This window comes from Astyanax mexicanus, chromosome 12 (genome assembly GCF_023375975.1).
Source record: "Astyanax mexicanus isolate ESR-SI-001 chromosome 12, AstMex3_surface, whole genome shotgun sequence".
NCBI lineage: Eukaryota > Metazoa > Chordata > Actinopteri > Characiformes > Acestrorhamphidae > Astyanax > Astyanax mexicanus.
The window spans coordinates 4630283-4643496 of record NC_064419.1 but is presented as its reverse complement, the minus strand read 5'-3'; the positions used below and the strand labels follow the sequence as shown (position 1 = coordinate 4643496).

Here is a 13214-nt window from a genome sequence, read left to right as displayed (position 1 = left end):
GTAGTCATAAGTGAATAAGTAAAATAATAATAAACTAATAATAATGATGCGAAGAATAAAATGTACATCATTAACAATTATGTAAGTAAGAAAGCTAGAATAAAAAATAAACCGTAGTGTTTCTAAAATGTGGATTATAATAATTTTGAAGCATTTCTGTTGGTCCAATGATTGCCTTTTTTCCATTTAATTGGCTCCTCCGCCTGTACATTCTTAAAAAAAATTTTCTTATAAACAGATTTTTAAAAATCTTGCTCCTGTTGAGTACATTATTACTCCTGTTTGTGGTGCATGAATACATACATAAATTATCATAATTATCCAGCTTCAGTTTGAGTTTGGTTTTCCTGGTTTTAGTCTGAACTCAACAGAAAGTGCTGATTTAAAGTTGTTAAACTGAGAAGGAAGAAACCATTAAAACACTGCTGTCATGATCCATGAACTCAAACTCACAAAGTAAACACACACACACACACACACACGCCATGTACAGAATCAACAAAAATAGTCAATTCAAACTGACACACACACAGTCCTGAACACTCCTGGTGGTGTTGTGGCCCTGCTGGATGACACACAAACAGCTCTTTGCTAGACAGGTCTAGACAGCAGGAGACACACACACACACACACAGACAGGAAGCTGTCATACTCATTTCGGTGGTAATTTGTTTAATTGGCTGAAATCCCTCCTGTGTTCCCTTCTATGTGTAGTGTTTTCCCTGTCAATAAGGTTTCTGTGTGTGTGTGTGTGTGTGTGTGTGTGTGTGTGTGTGTGTGTGTGTGTTTCTTTGTGTTTGTGTGTGTGTGTGTGTCTGTGTGTGTTGGGGACCTATTTTAACGATCTATAGCTCACTGGTCAATTGCGTATCACTCAGCTTAATTTAGGGTGTGTGTGAGACGGTGTGTCTTTAGTATTGTGAGGGTGAAAAGAAAAATACCCCTTGCGGCTCGAAAAGGCATGAACTAATTCTCTTAATTAATCATGGATGTGGTTAATTTTGGATGTAACGTGAAATAAACCAATCAGTGTTCCACTTGCCATTCCCTTTAAGAGTCAGGTGAGCTCTTTCTTAACAGTGCGGCGCTTTTGTATGTCTCAAGGGAGAATACTGACCTGCTCGTTCACGCTGTGGAAGTGTATCAGCAGCTCATTTAAGGGAACAGCAATGTTTTTTTTTATTTTTTTTTTATTCTGTTTATTGTTGAGTTAAAAGTTGGGTTTGCACTCTGCATTTGTCTCTGTGTGTGTGTGTGTGTGTGTGTGTGTGTGTGTGTGTGTGTGTGTGTGTGTGTGTGTGTGTGTTTAACGAGCGGGTGTTGTTCGGCGCCGGGCACATACAGCGCACATGGGGCACCTATAGCAATGGACTCTGACTGTTGACTGTTGTCATGGTTTTAATCGGCCAGTGGCGCACGTATGTTTCACACAGACAAAATAGGGGTTTGGTCAGTGAGTTCTCTCTCATGTTCCAGGCTGATGGAAGCGCTAGCTGTGGTTGATTGTCACAGTGCTGGCCCTGCTGCCCAGCACACTTCAGTGTTTTCCCTGCTGTAGTACACTCAGCACCACTCATCTGCTAATCATCAAACACTGTTTCTTCTGCTCTCACCCCACATCCAGCTCATCAGCTAATTATTCAGCCCTCAGGAGCTGAGTCAAGTGTGCTGGAGCCGCCACAACACAGTTGTTTCTGTGTTTACTTTCTAGCTCCGCCCCAGACTGCTCTGACCAATAGCTTGTGTGTGCGTGTAGTTATTGTGGTGTATTGTGTGGGTCGTGGACGCTGTGTGTGACAGATCTCAGCATGTTTATGGTCAAGCTGTTTGACGGCTGCTGCTCTGACTGAGCCCTTCTGCCCTGGTTCTGGTCTGGGTGGCGCTGACGTCACACAAGGTTCCAGGCAGTGGAGGGTAAGCGGTGAGGGTGGGGGTGAGGGAGAGTGTGTGGCTCATTGGGCTGCTTGGTGTGTGTGTGATGCCCTCGTGAGATTTCGGAGGGCAGAGGGGTGTTGTTAATGTGCCCTTTAGTGCTGAAGCTCCTGCGTAAATACTGCAGATTTGTCAGCCCTGTGTCAGAGAGCACACACACGATGTGTGTGTGTGTGTGTGTCTCTTTGTTTTAAATGGACTTGCTAAACTAAATAATTTGAAGTACTGTGTGTAATTATTAAAGCATCATAGTTTTAGAATTGGTATTTCTTGCTCTTAGGCTCCCCCTGCAGTTAAGAAGTGTAATTAACACTTTCAGCCACCATTAAAGGACATGCTTACCTGCGTTACTGCGTTTTTTACTGGGGTTGAAAGATACAGAGCTGTTAATGAAAGTGAGAGAAGCATGTGGACCGAGGAAAGAGTATGTTCTGTAATATATCAGAATTGTACACTAATATGGCTGTTAATTTCGTCAGTATTTGTCCAGGTTCTCTAAAAGCAATGGAGCCAATAGTTTAGGTAAAAAAAGGAGCAGAGTTTTTGCTTTGCATGTCCATATGGCAGATTATTTTTATTTATTTATTTATTCATTTATTTATTAAAGCTAATCAGAAATAACCTTCTATAAAAAACGGTTAGGGGATGGCTACACTAATGTTGGGCATAAATGTTTTAATATGGATACTTGTGTGTTGTCTGTCTGTCTGTATGTGTGTCTGTGTGTGTGTGCGACTCTGTGTCGCATGGTTACTTTTCTCCTGTCATGCTGACTTCCCTCCACCTCTATCCTCAGACATTCCTTTTGATGGTCATAAAAACTGTATTTTAAGTGTTTTAAACTGGTAACCCTTGTCTTGCCTCTTTTTTACTAAATACTGTAAATACTTATCTTTCTTTCTCTCTTTCTTTTCTCTCAGTCAACAGCATATCTCAGCGGCAGAGCCTGCTCTTCTGATCGGTTCGATGGAGGAGGAGGAGGAAGAGGCTGAAGATGAAGAGTGAACGAATGAAAGAAGGAGGAAATAAGAGGAGGACGAACGGAGAGAGACGTTTTTATGTGATAACGATGACTATCATGATGTTGAAGATGAAGGGATCCCTGTTTTTCATTTTTCATTTTTTTTTTTGAGTAATTTCTGTCATGTGGCATTGTGTCTTTAGAAAGGGGGAGGGGGGTAAATAGATGTTTACAAGGGAAGACTGAGGATCATTTTTTTGTTTGTTTGTTTGTTTGTATGTATTTATATGTTCTGTTTGTGTCAAATGATTATGCACTCCCTTTTTGCCTGTACATGTTACAGTCGTACTCTCCTCCCACTCCGTTCTGTCAGTTTTAACACTATAAACGCCGCGAGCAGTCACGTTCAGTCGCCTGCTGACATGCCGTTTGCTCTGAGTGTGGTTTTGCTGGCGTGCTCTAGCTTTAGGGGTCTGATTTAAATAATAAGTGAATATTTTTGCAATATAATTTTTTTAATCCTTCCATAAAGACCAACTTATCATGACATGAACGGTAAAAAAAAAAACACAATCGGAATCATCCCTGGATTCACAACGAATGTAGAACAGGTTTAAAGCCAAGTGAATGAAGGTGCAAGAGCCTTCATCTGAGTCTTCCTCTCCAGCTCATCCCTTTTTTCTGTCGCTCTTTTTGTCCGTCCCTCTGATCTCACAGAATTACACAACACAACCACACCACAACACAATCACAACATAGACAAAATAGTTTCACCAAAGATTTTCCCCTCCTTAACTGAGATTCACCATGAAATCATTGAGCTTCCACTTCCTGAGCCCTGTCATACTCTCTGAATTTACTGAATTTACCAAGCAGTATTATTATATTATTATATTAATATCCTGGCGGCTCATTTTTCAGAAGAAAAATGGCTTTTGAACTGTGTATCTTGTGTATAAACTCTTTTAGAGCGAGAATAATTGTAGATATGTTGGGTCCGGGTGTAGCTCTAGCAGGCTGTAATGGTGTGCGGTTATCCCTGTATTTTTCTGCCTGTAGGGGGCGCTCGCTCTGGCTTTGAGGCTTTGGTGTGTTTTGCAGTGAGTGACTGGAGTATAAGTGTGTGTGTGTGTGTGTGTGTGTGATTGTTGAACCAGTTGGTTAGTGTATAGCTCAGGATATAAGACCCACTCATGTGTGTAGGCTTGTGCCTGGTGATGGATAACCGAGTACCAAATACTGTTATGCTAACAGTACATATAGAAATAGGCTGTGTTCCAAACCTCACACCATCACACTGCTCCACACTACTCAACTGTACTTTAAAATGTTTTTGGAACATTTTCCACAGCCACAGCTCTATCCAAAATCCGAAAATTGTGTATGTGATTTCACAAAACACTGTCACAAAATCATCTTCAGTGCAACAACACAGTCGCAGTAGAAAATGCTGAAGAAATTGTGTTCCAAATCGTGTTCTCATCTCCTGTACACCTGTACTTCAGACAAACAGTCTCTTTAGGCCATCAAGATATACAGCTCTTTAAAAAAATTAAGAGACCACTGCAGTTTCTGAATCAGATTCTCTGATTTTGCTATTTATAGATATATGTTTAAGTAAAAGAAACATTATACAGACAAAATTTGTCCCAAATTCTGAAATTAAAATAGTCAATTAGAGAATTTATTTGCAGAAAATGAGAAATAACAAAAAAGTTTTCAGACCTCAAATAATGCAAAGAAAACTAGTTCATATTGGTGCAATAATCCTTGTTTTTAATCACAGTTTTCATGCATCTTGCATGAAATTAGCCTAGTTTTGAATTGGTATTTTCCATTTAAAGGAAAATATAGTGTACTATGATCTACTATTTTTCGCACTATAAGGCGTACCGGATTATAAGACCCGCTATCAGCGAACGTTTATTTTCTGGTCTATTTTTATACATAAAGTGCACCGGATTATGCGACACATAAGGATCAGGGGTGTGTGGCGAGACCTGTAAAGCTAAGCTAATCAAATAAAACTAATTCTTAAAGAAAAAAAATATCTATACATATTTTTTCCAAAAAAAAAAGGTTATTTGGGTGAGTAAAGCGCTTCTGTTTATTTACAGTAACCTAAGATTTACAGATTTCCACTAAGGCTAGCTGCGGTTAGCGGCTAATCACTGCCTGACAGCGCTACACTGAGGAACCCTGAGTGTTTTGGTAAGCCAGGGCTATATTAACTAGCGCTTTGTGCGACTTAGCTTGTTTTAACATGGTAAATTCGCAGACTACAGTCCAATATACTCACCTCTGAACGGCAAAGGAGCTAGCGCGGTTAGCGGCTAATGCTTTTACTGCTCCCGCTGTGCTAGCCTGGGTTAGCAGCAGGCTACAGGGCAATAAATAATACTGAGCTCTGAACAGTGAAAAAGGCAGCACTTAGCACAGTTAGCGGCTAATGCTAATACTTCCCCAGTCTTGAGTCTTGTTGCTCAAGAAACTTCACTGAAACTCCTCTATAACTCTGTACTTCAGCAGAGTGGCTTTACTGCTTCTTAATACCTGACTGGTAGAGTTCGTTTATAAGGCGCACTCACGATTTTTGAGCAAATTAAAGTATTTTAGGTGCACATTATAGTGTGAAAAATACAATAAACTCTACCCCTGTCTGTGAATCCGCCCACTGTAACTACAACTTTAGCCCACAACACTGAACTGTGTTAATCATATTTCTTTATTTGGTGAGATTAAGCTTCATCTGACATGACTGACATCCCCTTGATCTGGTCCTGCACCCACTTTAGTATTAGGGACATCGCAATATGCCTTATGGCAAAAGATTAATAATAAATAAATAAATAAATAAATAAAAGCAAAGCAATGGATAAAAATATCCCTCACAGCCCCAGTTTAACCATTTACTTATGTTTGATTATTTTCTACTTGGTTATCTACGTTAAGAGGATTCCGTTACCATCACAGGCCTGCATATGTGTGTGGAAATCTGTTGGAGTTGGATTATACAGATCAGATGAGTATTTGTTAGCATTTACAGCAGCCGGCTGTAGCCCCCCTTATGCTGTACAGAGGGACAGACTGGTCACTCAGGCCTGTTTGACCTTGGAAAAGTCCAGTCTGCATTATTGTGAGCAGTGTAATTTGTTTTATTTGTTTTTTTAATGTTTTATTTTTGCTCTAAATGAACACTAAATTCTTCATTTTATTAATCAACACACTCCCTAAAAAAAAAAAGCCATTAGAAACTGTGATTGGTCAGAATACTCACAGTGCACTGTCATTGGTTATTGTGAGGGCTCATTTGCAAACAGCAGTCTTCTGCAATATCAGTATTGGAAAAAGCCAATATTGCAATAACTTGATAAAATATTTTAACTAAATATAATTTTTGTTCTGCCCCTCACAACACTGAATGCAATGCTACACACCCTTACACATCCAGAATGCAGTGTATCATATTAACAGTGGGTGGAGCCTATCAGATTATGCTGTTCTCTCTGTTAGCTGTGTTAACTGTCCCTTTAAAGGCTGATTTCACCAATGTTCACATGTCTCTGCAAGTTATTTACAGTATATTGGGTGTCAAATGCTTATTAACTGTATTAACTATTTACACTCTAAACTAATGATCGTAGAAAAGCATGGGCAGAGTGGTCCGGATTCGACTGGTTAGAATGCCAATGATGTAGCTTGCCATCAGCTGCTGGAGCCCCGAGAGAGCACAATTGGCCTGGCTCTCTCTGGGTGGGTACAGTAGATGGCGCTCTTTCCCCTCGTCACTCCTAGGGTGATGTCGATCAGCACAAGGCTGCGTCTGTGAGCTGATGTATCAGAACAGAGTCGCTGCGCTTTTCTCTGAGCGTTAGCGCTGTGATGCTACTCGACAATGTTCAAAAAGAGTCTGACTCGCGTATCGGAGGATTTGTGCTAATATTTATGCGAATATTGGCACATTTTTTTAATTTCGTAATATATTTAATATTGTAAGAAGGCGGTGTTACACTTGGGAATTAACAGCCCATCAGCACACCAGTTGAAACATTACACTTACTGGACAATTCAGGAGAAAAATCTGCTCTGTTTCTGCTCTGTAAACTCAATGAAGGCAGTCTGAGACACCCTTGATCATGGAACAAAAGGGAGGTGGGTCCACTATTTGAGTTGATGAGTCTGGCTCATATAATTAACTTTTACTTGATAATATTATTCAGACACTGAAATTGGATGGAAAATGGACAAATACTCTTTAAAATAAAACATAAAAGAAATGTAATCCTGTGTGTTTAACAAAGTCAATATACGATCTTCAGAATAAGAAAATACAATAAGCTATTTTTTTCAAATTCTAACTGTTTTTAAAAGCAGAAATCTTGGAAAATTGGTGGAATTTCCCTTTAGGGCGTTTCTGTTTACTACAATAAATTATAATGCTGTTTCTTATTTTCATTCTTTTTTTTTTTTTCCTCAAATAGAAGTGATCAAAGAATTTAAGTTAATTGCAGTTAATATTGTACCCCCTCCTCCTGCCCCTCTGAGATTATTTATATATGAGTATGGCTAAGTGTGAGTGTGTGTGTGAATGTGTGTGTGTATGAGATGGGAATAGGGAATAGACTCTCTGAGGGTAGTGTTAATAATGTGCATGGTGTGTCTAATGAAGTGGAAGACTGAGGTACATTTGTAAATAGCCTTAGACTTTATTTATTTTATTTTTTTTGTTCACAGATCAGAGCAGTGGACTGGTCAGTGCAATGAGAGGAACGGTCAGCTGTTTTTGTGTCATTTTTAAAACTAAATATGAATATGATGTTTTTGTTTTCTTTTTTTTGATCATTATTATTATTAATGTTACCGTGTTCTCATTTTTTTTAATGAGGAAAGTCTGGTTAGGCCGATAGCAGACGTGGTGTAAATGCAGTACGTGGTGCTGATGGATTATTTTCTGGTGTCTTTGATTCTGCAGGCCGTGAAAAAGCGGCTCTTCCAGTTTAAAAGCTTCCGTCTGCAGTGTGGGTTCAGTGGAAGGGCTAGAAGCGGCTTTAATGCTGATGAGAATTCCACACCCTGTCGAAATTTCTGCAATAACTGTTAAAACTGCGCAATAACCGTAGGATTTGTACCGGAACCCTCTCCAAGATTGAGCCCCGTGGATTTGCATGTTTGTGATGAAACTGCGAGATTCCAGTCAGATTTGTTGTGTGGTTAATTAAAGCTTATTAGACTGTGTGTCATTTTAGAAGGCTGTTTTTTACTGCCTTCTTATGGAGCCCAATAATAATCTGTGAGGTTTTATTAGAAGTATTGCTGAAATCCAGTTCCCTACATGGAGGCGCGTTCTGAGCCAGTAATAACAAACCGCCAGACAGTTGTCAGTGTGGGTTTATTTTTTTATGTTTAAAGCCTTTTTAAAGGGGCATTTTAATGCAACGTAATCAGTATTATTATTTTTAATATTCATTCTTTTTTTTAGTTTATTTTCAGTGTGTTGTAAAGAGTCGAGAGTTGGTCCCTCTTAATTCAGAGCCGTTTTTATGAACACATCTTTTAACTTTCCTTTAAGTCTGTATGTGTGTGTGTGTGTGTGTGTGTGTGTGAGAGTGTGTGTTAGTCTGGGTAAATGAGTGCGGGATGTGGTGATGTGTCCACTGGTGTATACATGTGTACATTTACAATACCATAGAAGTTTGAAGTAAAGCTATAGCCACAGTTAAGGCTCATTACACTTCTTTATAGATTTGTTAGGCTGCTGTACAGTGGTCAGCCCGTGTCTCCTGATTTATCTCCATTTTTAAAGAGGATTCTGCTCATTTTTGCAGCTGTGGACAGTCACCATGTGTAGATGCATCACTCCCACAGTGGTCCCATCCCCAGTCCCACTATTAGAAACACCCCAAGTCCCAGTTTTGTCTATCTATCCAAACCCATAGTTTAGTGTTTATCAATCCTGCAAATTTAGTGTTTTTTTCTGCTCCAATCTCACCTGATTCAAGTTATTCAGCAATTAACAAGCCATTCAGAGTTGCAGGGCTATGTTAAACCAGGAAAATTCTCAAAATTCCTTCACCTTAAGTACTACTACCAGTACCAGTCCCATCCCCAATTGCTATGCCAAATATTAGCCCAATCCAATTCCCAACCCCAATCTTCTACCAAGTCCTATATCTAACTCCCACCCTACCCTCAACTTCCAGTCCTATCCCCAAATCCCAGTCCCATCCTAAACTTCCAGTCCTATCCCCAAATCCCAGTCCCATCCTAAACTTCCAGTCCTATCCCCAAATCCCAGTCCCATCCTAAACTTCCAGTCCTATCCCCAAATCCCAGTCCTATCCCTAACTACTAGACCCTTAACTCCCAGTCCTATACCCAACTCCCAGTCTTATCCTCAACTCCCAGTCCTATCCCCAACACCCAGTAGTATCCCCAACTCCTAGACCTTTCCCCAATACCTAGACTCTAACTCCCAGTTTTATTTCCAAATCTCAGTCCAATCAACTCCTACTCTCACAGCCCAGTACAACATTCAACTCCCAGTCCTTTTTCCAAATCTCAGTCCAGTCCCAGTCTCTCCAGCCCTGGTCCCACCTCTAAAAATGAGAAATGTTTAATGTGGAATTCTGAATCCCGTTTGTTATATTTAACATTGACTTTGTGTTCTTGCTGTCACAATAGTCCATCCTTCCACCAAAGTAAAGTGTGTATGTATGTGTGTGTAAGAGCGAGAGTGTGTGTGTGGGTAAGAGTGAGTGTGTGTTTGGTTTAGAGCTTTGTTAAAAAGGTAAAACTGTATTGCAGTTCATCCCAACGTTCAACATTCTGAAGGACTGACTGATGCAGAATCATGGCTGACTGTTATCTCCACACACATCGACCCGACCGCACTTTTGAAGGACCCTTTTTCTCCGGGACGTCCAGTCGGATCAGCGCGGACCCCCACGGGCTCGTCCTGGGCCTGTTTTAATGACAGTTGTGCAGGAGGAACAAAAAAAATGTGAATTGTGTTTTCAGGCAATACAATTTTTGGCCCAAACTCGACGTTTGTTGTTTTGTTTATTTTTTCCTTGATTTATTTATGGCTTCGGTTTTTACAGATCAGCATCTCAGAACTGAATGTACAGATTCACACCTGCAGTTTACTCACCTGTTACACTGAGTTCATGATTTTGTACAGGGTTAACTCTTGCTTCATTTGCATATTTGGAAGACATTTATTTAACTTTATTTGAGCAACATTAACTCAATCATGAGCCATCAATTATTGCTTATTAATGAGCAACTGAGCTTCCTTCCACTCACACAGCTTACATTCAGCTTGCCTTTGCAGAGAATAAAGGGATATTCACATCATTTTTCAACCTTAAATCTGAGATTATGGTTTAATGATTAAGATTAAGCCTAGTCTTGGGCTTCACAGCATTATTTTAAAGGTGAAAATTAGATTTTCTATTAAAAGGAAAATATAGTCTACAGCCCTTATATATTGCAACTGTAGCTTATGATCAGTTACTACAGCCAGTGTCTTTTAATAAGGGTCCCTGTATCTAAAGCTATGGCTGGATGATTCAGACCAAAAATCAGTATCAGTTTTTTCTTAATTTCGTTTGATATGATATAGTTCTGATATTAATTTGAACAGTATAAAAGTATAAAAGCCACAGAGAAATGGATAAAGATCAACAGATGTCTGCACCTACAAACTACAGTAAAAGAATTTGCCACTTTATGTAATATGGTAATGAACATCAATTAGTGACAGATGCTGTAAAAAAAATGGAAATTTAAATATTGGAAATGTACATAAGTGCATAGCCATTTTTTAAACATTTTCTTTTTGTGAAGATATATAATATCTTCTTAATACACCTCTGGGAAAGTTTCTCTGATTTTGCTATTTATAGGTTTATGTTTGAGTAAAATGAACATTGTTTTATTCTACAAACTACAGGCAACATTTCTCCCAAATTCCAAATAAAAATATTGTCACTTTTATTTACAGAAAATGAGAAATGACTGAAATAGATGCAGAGCTTTCAGACCTCAAATAATGCAAAGAATAGAAGTTCATATTCATAAAGTTTTAAGAGATCAAAAATCAATATTTGGTGGAATTACCCTGGTTAATAATCACAGTTTTCATGCATCTTGGCATCATGATCTCCTCCACCAGTCTTACACACTGCTTTTGGATAACTTTATGCTGCTTTACTCCTGGTGCAAAAATCCAAGCAGTTCAGTTTGGTGGTTTGATGGCTTGTGATAATCCATCTGCCTCTTGATTAAATTCCAGATGTTTTTAATTTGGTAAAATCAAAGAAACTCATCATTTTAAGTGGTCTTGTATTGGCTGCACTATTCTTTGGAATTAGACGAGCCAAACTACAAATGGTGTCCACAGACATTTGGACATATAGTGTGATCTGAAATGTGTTGAATAATTGTCTGGGATAACTGATCATAAAATACAGGTGCTAAATATTAATAACCAATGGCTTATCGATTAATAGTTTAATCAAAAAAGAGTCTTTTAATCTACATTATGCACTTTTAAAAATAAAGGTGTTACAAAGGGTTTACACCAATATAAAAGCCTGACATGCCACATCATGTCATTGGTTAGGAAATTTATGTTAAGTTGTGTCCCATGACTTTTGCCCGTCAGGTTGTTCATTTCTATTCTGACTCTATTCTTTTCTTTAATTGCAATCCTCTCATTAAACACTTAAGACAAGGTGCGGCAGCAGCATCAATTTGTAATATAATAACAAGTGTATTTACTGTTATTATAATATATTATTAATATATACAACAAATACCTGCCAGACTCATTCTGAACAGTTTTTAAGAGCTTTTATCTTAAGTGTTTCTTATAAAGTAGAGCGTATATTTAAAACATCTCATCATTTTACTGTCCGTCCTCCTTTTAAACTTTAATCTCCACAGACACTGTTTTTAGCTCATCCTCTAAACGACGTCCACTAGTTTGATAATTACTCTGCCGTGTTTATTAATAGAAATGATTATAACTCATTCCTGAGATGACTGCAATATAAACATTTGCGCCTCAGTGTGTTTCGTGCAGCAGCTTGGGTTTGTTGACTGCCTTTAGCTTTTATTATCGGTCTCAATACCAAAGTGATATAAAAACCTTGCATGGGTCCGTCTGAATCTTCCAGGATAACCAAAATGCTGATATTTTACTTTGCTTTGGTGTTTCTATTCAAATAAAGCCAGTTTCACTTCAGCACACTGCTGTTATGAAGAGAACAACACATATTTATAATAATCCAGATATGTTAAAGAGATATCTTCAATAAATGTTGTACAATTCTGTTTATTCATTGTATTTAAAGAGGAATATATAGAGTTCAATAAAGAGATGTTCCTTTCTGAGGATTATTATTAAAATGCCTCCTGTTTGTGCTTGTTTATTGATCAGAGAACAGTACACTTTCACAACTCACTAAAACTCACAAATCACTAAAAAGGCTTAAGATTAGATAGGCTGTTTTAGTTACTCTGCCTTGAATTATGAATAATGTATGTCTCTGTTTTGATTGGCTGCTCCGTATTGTATCTCATTCAAAATTCTGCATCCCATTATGAACTTATTATATTATTTGCGGTAACTTTTTTTTGAGTGTGTAATATATAACATAATAGATTTAGTATAATAGTATTCCTTATATATGTGCTGTAGTGTGGTTCTGACAATGTGCTATATCTTGCAGCAGAGCTGATCAAAGTCTGGCCCTGGGGCCAAATGTGGCCAATGAACAGATTTTAATTGTGTAAATGTTGCAGTAGATAGTGTGGTAAATCTGCTTAATTTTTTTTAATATACAAAAAAAATCATTTTCCTTTTATTACTTTATTTAAATATACACTTTCTCTTTTTTTTCCAAAATATTTATAATATAATATATTTTCAGTATATTGTTTACAGAATATATGTTTTTCATTTTTTCAGGTTGGGGGTGAGGACAAAAGTCGAACAGTCTCCATGTGCAGTCTCCACCTAGAGGTGTGGCTCTTATAAAAAGAATACAATTAGAATTTGATTTTATTTTATAGCATTGAAATACATAGATATGAGCAAGAATAAAAGCTATGGATAACAGCTAGGTTACTATTAGAGTACTGTGTATTGTTTATATGAGGGAAAATTATATTCAATTTATATTAAATGGTTGTATATATATATATATATATATATATATATATATATATATATATATATATATATATATATTTTTTTTTTTTTTTTCATTAAATTGGCCGTTTTTGTTGAATTTTGAAACTTAAAAGTTAGGTT

The 13214-nt window shown here is 37.8% G+C and overlaps 1 protein-coding gene across 4 annotated transcripts in view; it reads left to right on the top strand.

Moving 5' to 3' along the window:
* The window catches only part of cdk16 (cyclin-dependent kinase 16), a 57350-nt gene extending 45040 nt beyond the window's left edge, over positions 1–12310 (top strand). For 3 of the 4 annotated variants that reach the window (XM_022670886.2, XM_022670884.2, XM_049486000.1), the window contains one exon: positions 2853–12310. In XM_022670886.2, the coding sequence (XP_022526607.1) occupies positions 2853–2890 (38 nt within the window). In that variant the 3' untranslated portion in view covers positions 2891–12310. The remainder of the gene's footprint in view (positions 1–2852) is intronic. The other variant, XR_007441427.1, reaches the window with a different exon arrangement.
* Positions 12311–13214: the final 904 nt, after the last annotated feature.